The sequence below is a fragment of the Astatotilapia calliptera genome, chromosome 6 (assembly GCF_900246225.1).
Source record: "Astatotilapia calliptera chromosome 6, fAstCal1.2, whole genome shotgun sequence".
In the NCBI taxonomy this organism is placed as follows: domain Eukaryota; kingdom Metazoa; phylum Chordata; class Actinopteri; order Cichliformes; family Cichlidae; genus Astatotilapia; species Astatotilapia calliptera.
The window spans coordinates 4,127,264-4,147,325 of record NC_039307.1 but is presented as its reverse complement, the minus strand read 5'-3'; the positions used below and the strand labels follow the sequence as shown (position 1 = coordinate 4,147,325).

Sequence of the window (20,062 nt, the reverse complement as noted above, 5' to 3'; positions counted from 1 at the left end):
CTGAATCAGCGCTGTAAGGAAGAGAGAGCTGAAATTCTTTCACAATGACAAGAGACTGATAAAGTCATACAGAAATGATTATTGGGGTGTACTTAGTTGTTCGCAGGAACTGCATAGTAGTGTCCAGTGAGAACTTTCTTAAGGAAAAAAAAAAAAAGAAAAATTATCAGAAGGTGTAGGTTTTGTAAGAATTTGCCTCTGCACACACAAAAGATTTTAAATCAGACAAACAAACATGTACTTCAAGGGGTTTTACAAATAAGTATTAGAAGCAATCAGTGGTTTTTTAATACACAAGTCAGTTTTAAATATGTCCCGTTATCCTCTGTACCTTTTATCACAGTACAAAGTGTGACAGCAGAGCGAAACTATCCCACTGAATCCAAAACTAAACACAAGCTGTTAAGCGCGTCACCTACGTAGGGCGTGCGCGCCGCGGACCCGCTCCCGGGAACGTGACGCGCGGGCGGCGCACGGGGCGGCGCCGTCCCCTTGTTCGCCATACTTGCAGGAGAGCCCAGAGAGCAACGAACGCACTTACTGCAAAGGCTCCTGAAAACACTACTGCGTTTAATTTAAAGGTAAGCGTCTCCAGCTTCGAGGACAGCTTCTAACGCCCTCTCTAGAGCAACCATAACCGGCGCGCGTCCGTGAAGCCGCTCCGTTGTCGCGCCCGCTCCTGTCAGCTGATGATAACTTGTCATGCTAATGTTAGCTGCAGGCTCCGGTTAGCTCGGCTGAATTGTTCCCAGCGGTTAACGAGCTAGCCACTTGTCTCGCTCCTCAGTCCCACCCTGTGTGAGAGGGGGGGTCGGCGGCAGGAAAAGTTGAGCCACATTGTTCAGTATTAATGAGTTTAATCGTTCAGGCTAATGAACCAGTGGCGTGAGTAAACTGATGTGCTGTCAAAAGGAGGTTTGTTACCCGGCTAATAATGACAGATATATTTACTATTTTATCACCATGGCAGCTGCGGTTCATCTGGGGTTTTTCGCGGATAATACATAATTGAGGAAAATTTGCAAAGATCCGTGATATTATCTTTAAAATAAACATGCGTTCATTAAATTTCATTGAAAGAGCTGTTTTGTTTTTAATTTAATTTAATGCAGAAAAAATAAATATAGGAAACTCTGAAAGTCTTTGTGTTTATATGCCTGCCTAAGGCAAACAATAACACACTTTGACCAACGAACTATTAATTCTGTGTGTTAGTTAGAGATCAATACGTTAAAAAAAAGCCCCACAAAAAGAAAAGTTACACTTTGTTTTTAATATATGTTATTGTTACTCTGTTCATCTGGGATTAGATTCACCTAGATTACAAACGACAAAATGACAGTCAGACCTTCCAAGAGCTAGTTTATGAACAAAAATGTATACGATTTAGAGATTACATGATATATTAGAGTATTATTATTATTATTTCTTATTATTTTATAAGTGAGCCTTTATATAGGTTTATATAGGTTCATTCTTCTGTCAGGTGTGTATAGAGTGTGAAATGATTTGATAATGAACCTAAATAATAAATAATCATCTGTTAGCCTCTATTACACTTTAACAAAACTTAAATTCTTTGCACATGGAGTTACTCATTAACAGGCTGCCGTTATGAAGGTCAGATAGATGTAATGGCACTTTGGCGCCGGTTTGTTGACTTTTTACTTGTTGGCATTAACGTTTTCACAGCAGAGAAATAAACTCACGCCCCCACAGCGAAAGTCTTTCTCTTTTTTAAAGAAGCAAATACAGCTACTCCCTTGGAGCATCTCATTCCCCCTCTTTGCTGTTCTTGAATGTAGCTGGAGTCCCTTTCAGCTGTTAACAAACTGTTGGCTTGTGTATGGCGTGCATCATGGCTGGATTGAACATGAGTGTACCGCTATTTCAGTGATGTCGAATTGATACAGGAGCTCAGATCTTCTCAGATCATACAAAAGGAAATGCTGCAACATTTGGAAATTATAAGACTTTCTGGAGATCTGGAGACTTTCAGTTTGCATATTCACCTGACTGTGATATGAGAAACTGTTTTGATGACACGGTATAACTTTGATTTATTAAGTTAGCATAACCAGGAGGAAGCCAGTGATGTGTGAAATAGTTTTGGTGACACTACTTTGGTTGAAAGAGGGCGCCATTTTTGTTTTTACTGTTTCATTTATACGTTGTTAACGACTAACTTAATGTTTTATAAAGCTCAGTTTGATTTAATTTCTTTCTAACTGTACCAAATTTAATAATTCCCTGCTAAGCACGTCTGAAGAGCCAACTATGTCGCTCTTTACTGAATTTTTGCACTAAAGAGACTTAAAACAGTCAAACAGCTAAGGTAGCAGTTAGTTTGTTTAACCCTTACCTGGTTTTTCTGCGCTGAGATTGGACCAATGACAGATGTGCTGAAATAGCATGCAGTTTTTATGCATTCTATGCGTAGACTGTTTCATAGACAGTCTGGCAGCTTGTGCAATATTAGATAAACATGGAAAACACGATTGTGGATGGTCCTAAAATATGGGAGAAACTGGGAAAAGCAGGAATGTTGACAGATTTGGTAAGGCGTGTCAATGCAGGTCCCCATAATCATTCTCTCCTCAGTGCTACTATTGGTCCACTAACGTAACATATTTAACTACTTAAAAAGCCCAGTGGATGAGAAAAGAAAGAAATTCAATAAATGCAAAAGACGAATAACAAGATATAATTTAATATATTTTATAATTTCTCTTTGGCAAATAAATTACACATGACTAATACAAGGAGGTGAGTCTGTATTTCCAACCCTACAAAAGCTGTAAAGAAAGGAGTTGTCAGAAGATATTTATTTTATAATAAATGGTTATATAGTAGCAGCTATGAAGCCCGGTTCACATATATTTGCTCATTGTGTCCAGGTTGTTGGTTGCATTGGTGGACATAGCAGACTCTGGTTGCTTAGGTAACCCACTAATGTATTTACCACCCAGTGATAAATCAATCAGTGGTATAATTCACTCACATTGGTAGTCGCTTAAGATGATCACCTCAAAGCTGAGAAGAGTTTGGCTCACTTATTTTCGACTGCTCCTACAAGACATTTTATATTCCCAGTTCTTGTGTAGGTCAGGCTCAGATTTTTTTTATATGTTAGTATTTGAGGAAATTTTTCCGTATTTATTGATTAATGCAAACCACTTGATTACAAAAAAATCCTCAATGTAACTTCTTTGCTTCAGTGCTTTGTAAGCATTTCATCCACATTTGTGACTAAAATAGACATGAAATAGTGACGTGGAGTATTAGAAGATTCACGCCAGGTAGTTCCTACATTTCTCAGCAAAAAGACGGAAAACACAACAGCAGCTGTGGAGATGATGCTGTCACAGTTTAACGTGGAGCCACAGTCTGTCTACAGACACGTGGTGAAAAGCGGGGAGGTGGCGTTGTTACCGAGAAAGTGAACTCAGCTGCAGTGAAAAGAAAACATGTTTGTCTCGTCCAAAACTATTAAAACCTTTCTTAAAGCTAGAGAAGTTAGAATAAAAGCCTATTTATGCAGATTAACTGTTAACTCAATTAAACTGGCAGCAGCCCAGGGTGTACTAGACTAGATTTATTTCAAGGCTTTTGTAACATTGTTTTTCAGATTTAGATGAATATAAAACATAAATAATGTCATACACATTAAATTAAATTTTATTTATAGTTAAAATACAAAAACAAATAAAAGTTTTTTTTGGTTTTTTATCTTGCAGGTCAGTAAAAGCATGCATGGGGTCCGCAAAACTTTAAGCACTGACGTGGGGCTGTTAGTTTGGATAGTAAATTATTATTAAGTAAGCCGTCGGCAGGTTCTGAACATGTTGTAACATCATGATGATTCTTTAAAAAGCAATTACAGACGACATTAAACAGACACACACACGCACACGGTCGCTGACTAACATGCACAAAAATGCACAACAAACATTAACCTTGACCATCGTTGATCCCTGACATCATCGTCCATGTGCAAAACATTGTTGTTTGCAGGGTATTGTTGTCTCCCTGCCGTGCGGGCGGCCAGTACGGACACCTAAGATTGGAATGCGATAACTCGAGAATGAGGCAACCTCGGAGCTTCAAATTATTACTATAGGAATTATCTATCTGCATATCTCAGGGAACTCAACCTGAAGGTCAGAGGTCAAGTTTTCTGAAAATCTTGTGCATGTGATAACCTAAGAACAAGGCAACAAAGGGGTAGCACCAGTCGCCGTAATTTAAATTATATTGCTGCTCAAAATTACAGCAGGCAGAAACCTCCATGTCTCTATTAAATTCTGTATTTGTTATTAATGTTTGCATGAGGCCGGCAGGGGTAACAGTCTGGATTGGCTGTTGCCCTGCAGGTTGTTGTTCTTAGTGTTTGATACAAAAATAGATGAACCCAAAAGAACCCAACACCAAACAGAGGATGTAAACGTTAGTGACACAGTGCACTGATGAGGCTACAGGCTCCCGCATGCTTCCTCTGTTTGTGAAATTGAAGTTTCTTTAAGCTTCCCGTCCTGTTTGCGAGCCTGCTGAAGGCTGTGTGGGGCGAGTCTGTCAGACTGGGTTCTAGTCCACTCATGAAATGTCCTAATGTTAATATTTGGCATGACAGCACAAGGGGAGTCTTCTTAATATCACTTTTATTAACTTCTTACATCATGTCCTGTGAGAACACGTGAACTGTTGAAAGTGAAAACACACGAGGATACTTTTTTTTACAATTCATAAAACATGGGATTTTTTTCAGCTTTCCTCAAATAAAAGCACAAATATTATTATACAAATTTATTTAAATCTAAAATACATTATGAGCTTACCAGAAATTAAATTTTTAACCTTTTTATTGTATGTTTGCTCAAATGGAAAAGCTTGTGACAGGAGAACCATAGTGCTTAAACGCATGCACGATAGTTCATTTGAAAGGTAACTTCTACTATCTGGAAAATGTGACTGTTCCATATTTCAGACCTGTGCTAATCCCGTGAGGTATTGACGTTACAGGTGTCCTTACTCCTCATGAAAACATCTTCAGTTGTCCAAATTTAATCATATGAGGTTAAATATAAATATTTTATTTCCTCACTTTGTGGAGAAAAAGCGGCTGAGCAGGCAGTGGGACATTTATGCTTTTATTAGTAACAATACAAAGTGAATATCCTAAAATTTATTCACTTGAGTTTTGGTTGACAGCTCACACAAAGTGCAACTCAAGGTCAAAATCAGTGATGGCCAATTTAATTTAGGTGGGACACATACAGCCCAGTATGAGCTAAAGTGGACAGTTGTATATTGTTTCCCTTTCTCTACAATGGTGAATGGACTGGTACTCATATAGCATCTTTCTGCTTAATTTGTGCACTCAAAATGCCTCATTCACCTAATCACACACACACATTCATACACCTTCTGACCTTCCGATGGATGCATCGGGGTCAACTCGAGGTTCGGTATCAGATGGACTGGAGGAAATCAATCCACTGACCTTCTGATTAAACAGAGCCTCAGTCTCACGAAGTTTAAGTACACATTTACTGAACCAACCATCAGTTATAAAAGTGAGCTGAAGAAAAATAACACATCAGTTTTCCACATTATGAAAAAAACTGCTGATTGCCCATCAGCACGGCTCTTTAGGGTCACACTTTGCATAAAACTGTGTCAGAATGATCACTTTCTGTGTTGCCCGATTGACCAAACTTTGGAGAATAAAGTAAATGGAGCTTGCCTAGTAATAAATTATTATATGGTCTCACAGAATAAGATAGCAGTGTATAAAGGGATTAAATTAGCCTTTTGTGAGACAATAAAATCTAAAAGCTACCAGTAAAAGACTGATGTACTTGCACAGTGCTCAGTGGGAAAAATATTTAGCTTTAAGAAATTTCGTAACAGGGAGACCATGCAAACCAAAAATCTAAATAAAAAACTAAGAGTTAATGCCAGGAGTTTCACTCCTCGTCGAGTAACCGTGATCTAAATTTGACCTCAGTTAAATCTGCAGTTTAGTTATGCAAAACATGAACTCAAATGAAGATTGCATTAAAAAAACACAGTTATTTTTTATCATTGTACATGGCTCTAATAATGCATTTTATTTTTATTGAGTGGAAGGTATATCTGAAGTCGCAAGAGAAACTTGACCAAAGTAAAAGTTTGGTGTTTAAAGGCTCTGCTTGATTAAGGAGAATTTGTGCAGCCAGCAGCTAATAATCACATTTTGAAGATGTTCTTGAAGTCTTACTTTAGTCACACAATTTTGGTTCCTTCAGGTGCAAGAAATTGTGTATATATAATGGTGCATTTGTAAGGAATAGAAAAGCGGAAAATTGAAGCAGGATTTTGGCTCCTGCTCAGGCATGTTTATGGCTGCGGCTCCTCGCATAGTTCACGTGTGTGCTGCTTATAGACATTTCTATGATGCCTGCTAGTTTAGGCAGTTCATAAGAGAAGAGAGAGATATGCAGACAAACTCAAACTTACGATTTGTATCACAAAAATCACTAATCACTAAAATTATTTGGGACATTTGCATTATCCACAGTTCTTTTCAAACTTCCAGTCTTTTAGTTACAGCTACAGTTTACACAGTGTTGCATCTGAGGCTGGAGACTCGGAGCTGGAGCATTTAATCCATCTGTTGCTGCTGAAATGTAAACGAATGTCATGGAGGTATTAAACACTGCTGGCTGAGCACTGCTGGGTGGAGATGGAGGTACAATTAGTTCACAGCTACGTTTGCTGTATTGTTGAACTAACTGAAGCAGATTACAGTGATGTTGACTTAGCAGTTAATTTTTTTACCAGTTGTGAAAAATGTCCAGCCTAGTTAAATATCACCTAATGAATAAGAACGGATTATAAAAAAATCAAGAGTATAGTGACTAAAACGATCATGGTGCATCAGATCTTTCTAGCGTGCATGTTGACATTATTTCACTAACTTTTATAGTCAGAGGAAACACATCGGCTCTGTTTTGGTCCTTTTCCTGTACAGCAGTGAGCTTTCGCCCCTCCCTGAAAGCTCGGACTCGCTCGTGTTCAGCTTTGACCAAGATGATGGAAAAACCTGGTCTGCCTAGAAGGAGAAAAACTAACGAAGTTTCCATAGGCGAACATGTTCTAGAAGAAAGAAAAACGAGTACACCTGCCAGCATCCCTCACCCAAACTCTTAACTGTTTGCTATCACTGAGTTTGTGGCTGTTGCTGCAGGGCTTCTGAGGTGGGCAGCTCCAATATCTACCACAAACATCCTGCAGTACAGGCTGCAGGCTGGCAGGGACCAGCAGTTTCCCTTAAGAGTACTCCCCATGTCATAACCTTGTACGTCCTCCACCACAGCTGTGTACCCCTTTATTTCTTACATTTATCTATTTATTAAATAAAACATTTTATTGAAATTGTACATAAATCCTAAGAAAATCCCCTGTAAAATATTCTAAGTTCAGTAAATACATCTTGTTTCTTAAAATCTCCTCCTATGTCTCCGAAACACCTCTCGAAGTTGGAGTTGTCCAGGAGGCGTCCTGTTCAGATGCCCAGACCACCTCAAATGGCTCCATTCATGCGCTTGACATTCTTTTAAATGTCTAGTCTAGGCATGGATGTTTTTTGTCATAATGGAGCAGCCCTGTGAAGCAGTAGAGTCACTGCATCTGAGCAAAGAGAGTTTACGTCCTGAATTCTCTCTGCTGGTTTTTTCCACATTACTGAGAGTTCGTTGTGTGCAGAGCTGTCCTTTAGGTTTTTTTAAAAAAATGCTCCTGTAATTATTTACAACATCAAAGTGGCTGCTCTTAAGTGATTAAAGATACACAACCAGGACTAAAGTGTAATTGTAAGCGATGTATGCTAGAGTGGCAGTGGTGCATTCAGGCCCTGTGTTTTTTCTGTTTTGCTGTGGGTGGGAGGGGGGCTTTAATGTGAGCTTTAAGACTCTCGGTCCAAGCACAGCTCTTCCTGCTTTTGTTACACTGTGCGTTTGAGCAGTGGAAAGTTTTTGGGCATTAGCCTCCTTAAAACGGGAACACAGTTAGTTTCTGTGCAAATGAAACACAAACCCATTGTCTCTGCATCAGGTTAACTCGATCATCTTGCTTTCCTGACATAAATGAGATGGCTTCCTTACTTGGAGGTTTATGAGGACAAAACAAATGTTATTCCTTGTTCTTGTTATCCTTGAAACTCTTCCCTGATAACATCGCTGAGAAAAACAAATATACACGACTGCGGTGTACACTGCTGTGAAGCTGTTGCTTGGTTGAATGTAATAGAGGTGAAAAAGACCAGACTCATGTCATCCATGCCAGGGGAACACAGTTGTTTTCATCTGACCTAAATAACTGCATCATGGGATGCTTGACGCCTCGTTCATGACTCCCCTCTCATTATTACTACTTCAAAGAAGTGAGATTAGATGACATAAAATGCTACACACAGCAGAGTTTGTCTTTTTGTTTACAACAAAACACTTGCCTCCCCAAGAGACAAGTGTTAGTAAGAATATAGGACGTCTGCCCACCTGCTTTCTTTCCATGCTCGCTATACCGTCACTCACATTTTTTCCCCCCTCCAGACATGGCTGACGATGACGTGACTACGGAGCAGCTAGCAGCTATCGCCGCTGAAAATGAAGAGCCAGAGCCAGTGAACTACAAACCTCCAGCCCAGAAGTCAGTGAAGGAGATCCATGAGCTGGATAAGGATGACGAAAGCCTACGCAAATATAAGGAAGCCCTGCTTGGCTCTGGGATCTCTGAGGCTGGTAATACACTGTGTGTGTCTGAGTGTGTGTGTAACGGTTCTGCAAAACCACAGTTCAAATTGTATCTCGGTTTTTCTTTAGAAGTGATTAATTAAAAACAGAAAAATATGTTTATTTGATTTAATGATAAACGTTAAAGTCCATTACTCTGATGTGTTTCTTGTTCACCGCTTCAACAATACAGAAGAGGTCCCTGTAGGTATCACAGTGCAGGAAGGTGGTGCTGTGTTACAATAAAGCAGATGTTTTTGTTGTTTTTGGTTTGTCATTGAACTGTTACATCCTGTTTGATGCATTGTGCATTTTATTAAAAAAACAGGACTAAGCTGGAGTTGTATGTCTTTATAGTAACCTGTGGCCTAGTGTTGTCTGTCAAACACTGATGATCAGTACGCTTCCTGCTGTGAGGAGAAAGTTTGAATTGTTGCCTGAGAACAAACTGAAGAGTAATTAATGCAGAATCTGTCCCAACTACAGCAGCCTGTCCTGATTTCAGCTCCCCTGAGTTCAAACACTTCAAACACGTAGCTGATTTTTACATCACATGCAGACCTCCTATAAATGTCTGGGTTTAGCAGACTGCATGTGAAAATGACGTTAAAGTGTCTTTAAGGATAAATAAAAGTTATGAATATAAACTATGGAGCAGCCAGCAGTAATCTGGGTAGTATGAGACACATGTTTAGCATGTTTGCTACATCTGTACTGAATCACCTGTTTCTTTGGTCTTGTCTCAGATCCCAATGTTCCCAACGTCCAGGTGATCCGGATGAGTTTGGTCTGTGATAGTGCTCCTGAGCCGCTGGTCCTGGACCTCTGTGGTGAGTCTGTGTTCAGGCAGAAATCAAGTAGAAGTTTCTGATTGAACCCCAACATTCAGTGTTTGATAACTAATGGCGCCATATTGGAACTGTTGATCCTTCCTACGGGTTTCCGTAGACCAGGGGTCGGCAACCTGCGGCTCTTTAGTCCTTATAGTGCGGCTCCGCGTGGTTTGGGAAAATAAATTAGAAGTATTTAGCTGAAGTATATTTTTTCTTTATGTTAGTTTTTTTAACTTGTAGTTCTAAATTGGAAGATTGTTGTAATATTGAAATATAAAAATAAAATTATATTCTATTATTTTTTTCATCGCTCAATATAAGCGTCACACTTGCGGAAGCCGGTGTACCCGCCGAAACGCCGTGCATTTATCGAGACTTCCAACCCCAGGTAGGCCAATTATGGATCTTCGGATCCACATTATGTCAGCAGCTGTTCTCCACCGTGAACTATGTTAAAAACAAACACCGCTCACGTCTCACAGATGACAACTTACTGTCCTGCGTAAAGATAAAGTGACTTCGTACAGCCCCGATTTGCAGACGCTGTGCGCAGAGGTTCAGGAGCAGAAGTCTCATTGTAAACATATCACGGCAGACCCGACGATGTTTGCATGAACACGCTTTTCAGCATCTCTTTATTGACCACTTTTCACTTTGTACGCATACAGCCGGCTGTAGCTTTGCAGCTCACAGCCCGACACACACCAACACATCAGCATAGATACCACAGACGTTAAGGCGGCGAGGCGAGGCACACACATTAACCAGGTAAAATACATGTTTAGGCAGAATTTTGCAAATATCTATTTTTCATTTTTTAGCAGCATAGTGCTTTTTTTCCAATTATTTTTTAAAAGTCAGGTCAAGGCTCCAAAAGCCCAAAGGCGATATATACAACAGTTTTAGTTTGCTACATGGATCATTTTAGTTTCCTTTCCATTTGTTATATTTCTTTAAGAGTTCAAAATGTGTTAATTACATGAATAAAATGTAATTTTCTCTGTAGCACTTCATGAATTTCATACGCAACACACCTTAGTTGTTCACACAAAGCATAAAGGTAAAAAGCAATATATACAGTGTTAACTTCATTTTAGATGTCAAAAAGTATTTGCGGCTCCCAGCGTTTTCTTTTGCGTGGAAACCGGGTCCAAATGGCTCTTTGAGTGTTAAAGGTTGCTGACCGCTGCCGTAGGGGAACCTGGGGAAGGATTATTAATAAGTGGCCCGCAGTTATGTTTGTTTCCGGGTTTGTCTCTTCTGGTCCGCTGCTTTAGGTTTTCAGTTGTTTGCTATTTCCCAGCTGCCTGGGCACCTTCTTCATACCCATGTGCATGTGCAGCGATCATGGTTGGCACTGTGGAAAAAACATTTGTGCGTGACTCAAGGAGTACCTGGATAACTCTGTGTCCCACCAACATTTTCACCTCACTTATTTTTTCAATTTTTATTTTGTTTAAAGTTAGAGGAATCTGCTGCTGAGTTCAGTATGTGCAAGATATTTTCAAGTTTCTTGAGTAGCCGCACCAAAATAATTGTAAATATGAGAGGATATAATTGAGCATCCTCGAGTTCATTCAGAGTGATGAGCTCACCTGTGAAGCAAACTGCTGAGACAAACTCACAAACAAGTAGGGGTGAAAAATCTATACTGGATAGTATCGCGATATTTTGTATCATGTGACACCAAATATTGATGTTATATTAAATGAAATAATCTGGGGTTACTATAAATACATTATTGTTGCCTTATTGTAAAATCGACCCGCAACCATAACAGTTAATAAGAGAGACGAAATTAATATCAAGCAGGTTCTTTGAGTTCGTGTTATTGGTGCAGCCGTCCAACAGTCCCAGTTTCGCATGTTGCCCCTTGGGAAAATTAATTTCCCGGCTCCCATCTATAAAATAATTGAATTGCCTTTTTTCTCTCATGGGCCAGTAAATCTCCTTCAGTGGTGGTGGTGGGGGACTCGAGGCCCCGCTGCCAAAGTCAACAACGTGTTGTTCCATAATAATAATAATAATAATAATACATTTTATTTAAATAGCGCCTTTCAAAGCACCCAAGGACACTGTACAACAGATAAAAACTGGAAATATACACAATGGTAAAAATAGAAGATAAAAGTCCATCACATTTTCACACCATTATTTTCTTTCGAATCATTTTCATCCTGTTTCAAAGCTCTCAGACGTGCTTGTCCTGCACCCCCAGTACAGACTCTGCCTATTATAACTCCATCCAGCAGCACTTACTCTGTGAAGGTCTGAATCTGCTACTAATAAGATTTACCGACACATCCCAGAAGCAGAGAGAAATGGACAAACTACAGCGACTGGATTTAGTTTTTTAATTCGTGGCACTAATTTAAAAGTTAATGTAAATTATTCCAGAGTTTTATAATCTTGTAGGTCTGAACTGCATCTTCTCACTCCTCTGGAGCAGCTTTGGGCCCAGCTGGCCTAGATTTGGATCAGTCCAGGACATTTTGTCCTGTTCCTCGTTGCAGCTTTTACTGCTTTCTCAGATAAAGTTGTGACTGTCCACACGGTAAATAAAGGCACAACAGTCCAGTTTGGCTGATTGTGACTTTTTCAAAAATCCTGCCATTAATTCTAGTTTAAAGTCACAGATAGCCCTCAGCTATGCTCGTGTGTTTGTCCTTAAAGCTGAATATTGTCAGGCTTAAGAAACACTGAATTGAACTCTGTTAAGGCAAAAAGTGCCCCCCCCCCCTCAGGAGACGTTAAAATGAATTGTCCCCATTGTGTTTGTATTTGGAGATAAAACATGTTTTGCTTTTCAATAAAAAGTCCCTGAAACTAATATTTTTAAGATGTTTCATGGCACAGTCATTTCTCCTCTTATGCAAGGAACCAAAACGTTTAATAAGGTTGATGATAAAACGCGCCCTCACAGTTTCGGGTTCAATTGACTTACAAACTGGCCCAAAATATAAGACTCTTACTTCTGTGATCACAGAGACTGTGATAAAAAGAAGCTTGCAGGACGAAGAAGGAAAAGCAGAAGAAGCAAAGATTAGTGTAAGTTGTCTGTTTTTGTACTTCAGGAGCAGGAAATAAAACTGGAACACTAACTTTCTGAACTTTAAAATATTTCTTAGTTTCTGCAGAGGTTTGAGTCTCTTTGGGCTCACTTCCTTCTTTGTTGTTGGTTTCTTGTGAAGCTTGGGTTTAAGAGGACTCAAAGGAAGAGGAGGACACACTCTACTCAGCAAGAACATACTAGAAACAGCTCAGTTTAAAAGCCTTTTTTAGAGGCCTGGGAACAACAGGTCAGCATGGCAGTCAGCTCCCACGGGACTGCCAGAGGATTTTAGTGTCCCGAGGACTCACTGATTGTAGGAAACAAAGGGAGGGATGTAAATGTGTCACGCAGGGCGGCGTGATTAAGGCAAAAAACTGAAACTGTTATAATCTGGATTATTTAAGAGTGTAATTAAAAAACAAACAAGAAATTACTGAACCAAAAAACATTTTGCAGAGGTTTTCCTTTAAATTCAGATATAATTAAATTAGTGGTTTACAGATTAGTGGGTGATTTTAAGGGGTACCAATCAGAAGGTCAGTTATTAAGTTGCCAGTTGACGTAGTGTCCTTGAGCACGATACTGAGCCTCATATGCGTTTTTGCTCGACAGGCTTGTAGCGTAGAAGTATGACAACTAATAACTTTACTGTCTCTAGACCAAAAGCTTTCCTTGTCCAAAAATCTCTCCTGTGTCGCCTCTTTTCTTAATCACTTATGTTCTGCACATTTTTAATCTTAGCTTTGTTTTCTGTACTAGAGTAACAAAGTGTATACAGGAAAAAAGCACGTTTGTTAAGACATTAGGACACTTCCATCTAGAGAAGTGATCCAGTGGAACTTGTGCTTTTAACAAGACTCTCTGTTAGTAGTAGATGGTGTTTTCGTCATGAACCGTTCGCCAGTGTTGCTCTGCTAAGGGAGGCAATAAAGGAAGCACCGAAGCAGCTTTCCTCAGTATTTGGATCATTTGAAGAGCTCCCATCGTGGTTTCCATGTAAATGCTTTCGGGTCATGTCACTCTGTGGGGAACATTGTTAACAACATCTGACCAGTCAGCTGCTGGGTTTGTGCTTTCAGGAAGGGGTAGATAACAAAGGAAGGTGCTGCTGTAAAGGTAGAAGGTGCACATCGTTTAAAACAAAAGACAAGATGCTTTGGTAACGTTTTCATCCTGTTTTGGTGAAACAGCCTGACGTCTCTAATTAAAAGCAGTTTTAAATTGTTTATGGTCGATTAACCTCCAAGTTTGATCCACTCGTTTTTATTTCTTTTTAATATAAACCGATACAGTCACAGTCAGCAGCTCGGTGCTAAAATCTAAGGTCATACACTGTTTTAGTTCCAGCTTACCAGAATGTAAAGTAGATGTAAAATAAAAGCTTAGAGGCTAAAGTGTGAGCTCACTGTATGGAGCAGTGTGCGAGTGCTCAGAATAGAAGCAGCTCAGTTTGTGCTCGTGAGCTTCACCTCACGATCGTGATCTTAAAGAGACGATCTGCATTATAATTAACACCTCGTTATCTCACAGTAATGTTTGAGGTCTACAGAGTGAAACGATGTTAGTGGATGGTTCCAGGAGCTACGATAACATGTGTTCAGTGAATCTTTAAGATTGAAACATGAGGGTAAAGACGTGTGTGACTCTCACAGCGTAACAAGTACTTTGGTGGTAACTGTGCGCTCAGTACAGCTGTGAAATATCAACATTGTGTCAGTTAATAAAAACTCAGTACTTTAGATAATTGTGTAATTTTACCTTTTTGATTTTATATGATTTATTGATGTTTACACCTTCATGCATTTGTGTTTTAAATTCATTTTTAAATTCATTTTTGCCAAAAGAGACAATAACAAACAAAGTCACTGTGAAGTGAAATCAGATGTCCTAACAGCTCTGTGCCCTGCAGACTGTCTAGCTCTCGCTTTTTACCAGCTTTTCTGTGCAAATGTTTTACTCAATAATTTATTTGTGAGAAATCATATATTCAGCTGCCTCTCCAGTAAGTCTCATCTTGGACTGCAGCTGATGACGGTGGTATTGTTCTCCTCTGCTGCCTTTGTGAGCTCAGCATAGCGCCACCTGCTGCAGGTTTGTGTTTGAGTGGCTGTCAAGCTCACGACGGATCTCCACAGCAGAGGGAGGGCTGCTGTCGACAGCTACAGTCAAAGATGTTCAAGTTCCCCCATCTGCATGACCTGTGGGTCGCTCTTGGGGAAGCAGCTTAATGAAATCCAAGACCATAATAATAGTAACAGCAGCCTGGCCAAAGAGCCAGGACACGACACAGGAAGGGTCGCGGCTAAGCAGGTTAGCGAAGTTAGCGAAGACTGATCAGCGTGAGAGTGAGAGGATTGCATGAATGAATGAATCAATGGCACTAGTCCTTATAACAGATGAAATTAAAAAATGCTGAAGTGAACTGTCACTGAGGTTTGGACCTTATATTGATTTGTCTGTGTTTGTTGTTGCTCACAGGAGACCTGGAAGCCTTTAAGAAGCAGGCCTTTGTCCTGAAGGAGGGAGTAGAATACAGAATAAAGATCAGCTTTAAGGTGAGAGCTGCTGGTCCGTTTAAGAAATGAGTGATCTGTCCTTGTTTTCTGCAGACCATGTTAAAGTACAGCTGTTCCACTGATAGTGATGTTTTCAAATCTGTGAAGTTTGGGTCACTGGACAGGACTCGACAGCCATCCTCTAAGGCACATTTTACAGAAATATTGTTGGCACAGGAGCTCAATGTTGGCAGATTGCTGCTCAGTGAGGCTTTGATATTAAAAACATTTATTTCCTGCCATTAACTATAGGAAATATTGCTCACTTCCTCTGAATCCACTGAGTGTAATGTAGGCACAGACGATGTACATAGCAACAAAACAACAAGAGACACACATTGTTATTTATCTGGAACCACATCACAATTACAAAGCAGGTTTTAGAGCCACAAAGAGCCATCTGTAGCCACTCAATAACAAAAAATACAAAATCTCAAAGTAATTGGTGTCAGGTCATCTGCGCTCTCATTAAAACATTAATTGGTAGCAGGAGAATTGTAGTAGATGCTCACAGGATGAAAAGAGTCTTTTTATCAGCTTAAAAACAGCTTTCAGCTAAAAGCATGTTGGAAATCATCTTTTTGGTGCAGAAATGGTATTTTATGCCTGTCAGACTGTGTTATCCTTGTCATTTTTATAGTTTCATACAAGAAATGGGACCAAATTCTGTTTCTGTGAGAGGCAGCCAATAACGAGTTGATGTTATATTTATACACAATGTTGGTTCACCCTCAAGTTAGGTGCATTTTTAAGCTTGAATTATTCACAGTTCAGGGTTAATTAGTTTAACAGGAAAAAAAAACATTTTTATAGAAAAAGGTCCACAGACTGAAAATGAGTGAAAAAGCAGCCAATGTCCAAAAACCACTTTCTTCAAGAACTTTTGATCAAGTCAGAAGAAAGTCTGGCTCCTTGGAAGCAAAGTTTAAAGAAATGAGGGCCAGCTCAAGACTTTTGCACAGTGCCATAGACTTGTTGATCTGTCTTACTGTCACATGTCTGATGCAATGTCTTTGTGTCCTCAGGTGAACAGGGAGATCGTATCGGGGCTGAAGTATGTGCAGCAGACGTTCAGGAAAGGAATGAAGAGTGAGTGAAAAACGTCTGTACAAACACAGTTCCTCTGAAGATCAGCGTTACTGGTTGGATGCAGCTCCTGCATGTAAAGCTGATCATGTGCTAACAGCCAAACAGCAGCCTACAACAACCAGAGGCTCATTAGCTGTGCTGCTAATCAGTCTTTTTATATACAAGCATGCACAGCTGTTACTTTGCTAAATGAGCTATTAATGTCAGTTTGGGGCTGATTATTGAGCCAGCCGCTGATGTTGAATCGGTGTTTTTCCTGGATCAAAAAGGCTCCTTTGGAGCGAGCTGAAATGAGCCTGTGTAACAGATAATTGCTGGGAGTTTTACTTTGGCTCTTTGTTTAAAAAAATCTTGTCTCTCCTTGGCGCGTTAGCTACAGTTACAGCACATTTGTTTACGTTCAAACACGTACAGGCCTCAGTCTCACAGTCACCCCTCACACAACTTAAATGTTTCTCTTCATCAGTAAATTTAAAGGTTTTTTCCTTACAATGAAAGAGATAAAAGAGTGCTTAAGCACACAGAGGGGATACTGAGTCACAGAGTAATGGGTAATACTGAGTAACCACAGATGTAACAGCAGCTCTGAATTAAGGCGAGTGAAAGTTGATAAGACGTCTCATGTCACAACAACACTGTTACAAGCTGAACAAACAGTGAAGCAACAATCCTGAGACCTCCTGTGATCCAGAGCTTCTTCAGGGCCTGAAGCTTTATAAGTTATTGAAAACAGCCTCTCACAAAATGCTACTTTTTTAAGTATTATTTGAACATTTTTGCCTTTATTGGATGGTGGAGCAGTGAAGACAGACAGGAAAGTGAGGAGAGGAGAGTCACAGCTGCTGGGACTGCTGCACTCGCCTGCTTACCTATTGAGCTGAAGCGGCTAACTCAGGCTCTTTTTAAAGCCTATGTTTGTGTTTTGCATGTTTAGCTTCTTTTAAAAAAATATTTAATTGGATTTTTATTTTAATAACAATTTCAGGGAATCACAGAATGACTCAAAGGCAGTGCCGTTACACTGTTGTGAATCTGTTTCACCTTTTTTGGTGCAAATTGAAGTGACAACAGGTTCACAGGAGAGGCAACAAGAGCACTCCCCAAAATAAGAGTGAGCTGCTCCCTGCAGCCCATTCAGTTTCAGTCTAGCTCCTCCAGGATGGCACATCCACATGAAGGTTTTCCAGATCAAGAGTGTGGAGGAGGAACGGGAGTGCTCCTGTTTCTGACACACGAGGATCTCGCTGGTTGTTGTTTTGCAGAGCTCTAGCAGTGCTGCTCTTACTACCTCATACAGACGAGCGTTCCTGCTGCTGGGTTGACGTCCAGCTCTCCTCTCTTAATATCTCCATCTCCTGCTGTGCAGTGCAACCTCGTGACAGCCCATCACAGTGATCTTATTTTACAGGATTAAGTTGTATAAATTATAGAAGTTATAGAAAACTTTTATAATTATATATCCATGTATATTTAAAAATTTAAGTCCTGTGAAGCTGTTATTTTAATTTTTTTTGCTGTAACTGACTCCTCGCAGCCACCTGCAGTGTCTTCATGGCCCACACGTTGGTAATTACCAGCCTGTTCACAATCTGAGCTGAGCGTGATGTAAAGATCTAACGTTTCCTCTCGTTTGTTGACAGTTGACAAGTCAGACTACATGGTGGGCAGCTATGGGCCGCGTGGTGCTGAATACGACTTCCTGACTACGGTGGAGGAGGCGCCCAAGGGCCTGCTGGCCCGTGGCAACTACGTCATCAAATCCAAGTTCACCGACGACGACAAGCACGACCACCTGTCCTGGGAGTGGAACCTGAACATCAAGAAAGACTGGAAAGACTAAAAGAGGCCTTTGTGTTTGGAGCTGGGGGTGTAGGGGGGGCCGCAAGGGATTCCCTCAGCCCCTCCCCTCCTCCTCCATCTTCCTCCTCATCCTCCTCCCATCCCTGCCACGTCCACCGCCGTTTCTGCCTTCTTTGTTTTTGTCGTGCATTTCATGCTCTCATGCCTTATCTCACGCCTCGCTGTCTTAACGCCCCACCCGCCCCGCTCTGTCAGCACCAGTAGCAGCAGCAGTAGCAGTAGCAGCAACCTAACCCCCCCCCCCCCCCCCCCCCCCCCGTCTGTCCGTCCATCAACACCTTCCTGCTCAACGTTTCATTGGTTGCGCACGAGCCCACCTCTGTCCATGCACTCATGCGCCCCACCGAGCTGTGCCAAGTAGCACCTTACTCCTGCGCCCGCCGCCCTCCTCTGCTTCCTGTTTTTTCCCCCAGTTTTTCACTGCTTCAAGAGATTAAGTCCTGCCCTCCACCTCCCCCGAAAAGGTGTCTTCCTCTCTCAGTATAAGTACATGTGGAAAAGCAACTGTACAATCAACTTTTGTTTGCCTTTTTTATATAATGGTATCAATGGTTGTGTAATGTGATTGTATTCACACCACAGTTAATCAGCTGTTCTTAGCACCACCCCCCAGCATCCACCTCCCCGTCTGCCCGCTTGCCAACCGCTCCACGCTCGTTTTGCTCACCTACTCGCTCGCTGTCTTTTGATATGATTACCAGTACCTGCCTTGAAAGAAAAACAAAACGAAACACATTCATTCAGAGCTGCTCTACGCCGCCTCTTTCTTTTCTAAATGTACTTGCACGCTCCCTGTCAGATGGGAGGCGTGGCCAAAGTGAACAAGGGAGTGGAAAGTATAAAAAGTAGCTGCCTTACGTATCGATTAATGTTTCTTTAGCATGCCTTGTGTGCACGAGCAGCGCTCGCGATCAAGTAGTCTGAATACGAAGGGCTCGCTCTCGCTGCCAACGAATAACCACCTGTAGCCCTGTTGTAGTGGAGACTGTTTATACAGGTGACTGAATGGCAGCTCTGCACACGCCCACTGCCCCCTCCACGCTAAACGCTTCCTGTAATCGGAGGGAACTGAATGTTAACTATTGGAGAAATTTTAATCTGGCACTCTCGCTTCTTTTAGCCAAGAGGCCTTAGCACCAACTACGATCACGTGGAGAAAAACGGTAAAAACATTTTTAGATTTTTCTTCCCCCCCCCACTTTGCCTTAATGTTTGCCCCCTCCCCGCCGCTCTCGTTCGTTCAGATCGCTTCATAGGTTGCAGTCAGGAGATCCCAGGTGTGGAGGAGGCTGAGCCAGGCGCCGTCTGCTGCTGCCGCCGCCACTGCCGGAGACCTCGGCGGCGTCTGGTCTCACCCGCAGACAGAGGAAAACTGACATGAACAGTCAGGTGACACTACCAGAGAAAACACATGCTCGCTATTTAAATGAAGAATGAAGGTTTTAAAAACACGACTGACCAGTGACACTAAATATGAAGCAAACTCGTACTGTACCGAAACACATGGATGTAAAGCTTCTGTTTGTTCCTTCCTCATCCTCTTCTTCTGATGATAATTATGAATTCCTGCTCCATACATTCCTTCACATTGTACAGTTTCTATGAAAACGCTGGCATGCTGGTGGGGTTGTATATTCTATCATCATTTGTGGTTGCTCTTCTCGGTCAATAAAGATTTTGCTCAACCTGGCCTCTGACGTTCTGGTGTTTTGCAAATAAAGCTTTTTGCTGTATTACACTGTGAATAAATTCCACTCAGGCTATGAAAGTGATGACTTTCATAGCCTGAATGGAGCTGCAGGTAAGGCAAAGTAGCATTTCAAAACAAATGTATTTTACTAAAATTATTTATCTGTAGTCCTTACAAAGTGATGCTGATTACTTGTGTATGCACTGTCTGCT

The 20,062-nt window shown here is 41.0% G+C and overlaps 1 protein-coding gene across 1 annotated transcript; it reads left to right on the top strand.

Annotated features, from left to right (window-relative positions):
• The first annotated feature begins 452 nt into the window (after nucleotides 1-452).
• On the top strand, nucleotides 453-18,404 carry LOC113023607 (rho GDP-dissociation inhibitor 1-like). Its single transcript, XM_026169786.1, has 6 exons — nucleotides 453-581; nucleotides 8,592-8,780; nucleotides 9,518-9,601; nucleotides 15,135-15,211; nucleotides 16,237-16,300; nucleotides 17,941-18,404. Exons 2-6 carry the CDS (start codon nucleotides 8,594-8,596, stop codon nucleotides 18,138-18,140), a joined length of 612 nt encoding a protein of 203 aa, XP_026025571.1. The 5' UTR covers nucleotides 453-581; nucleotides 8,592-8,593; the 3' UTR covers nucleotides 18,141-18,404.
• The last annotated feature ends 1,658 nt before the right edge of the window (nucleotides 18,405-20,062 follow it).

What these genes read in the sequence shown, in the direction of transcription:
- LOC113023607 (XM_026169786.1), top strand. Translation starts at nt 8,594, where the DNA reads ATGGCTGACGATGACGTGACTACGGAGCAGCTAGCAGCTATCGCCGCT. An exon ending in CTCTGGGATCTCTGAGGCTG is followed by an intron (nt 8,781 to 9,517) that starts GTAATACACTGT and finishes GTCTTGTCTCAG; the next exon opens with ATCCCAATGTTCCCAACGTC. An exon ending in GAATAAAGATCAGCTTTAAG is followed by an intron (nt 15,212 to 16,236) that starts GTGAGAGCTGCT and finishes TTGTGTCCTCAG; the next exon opens with GTGAACAGGGAGATCGTATC.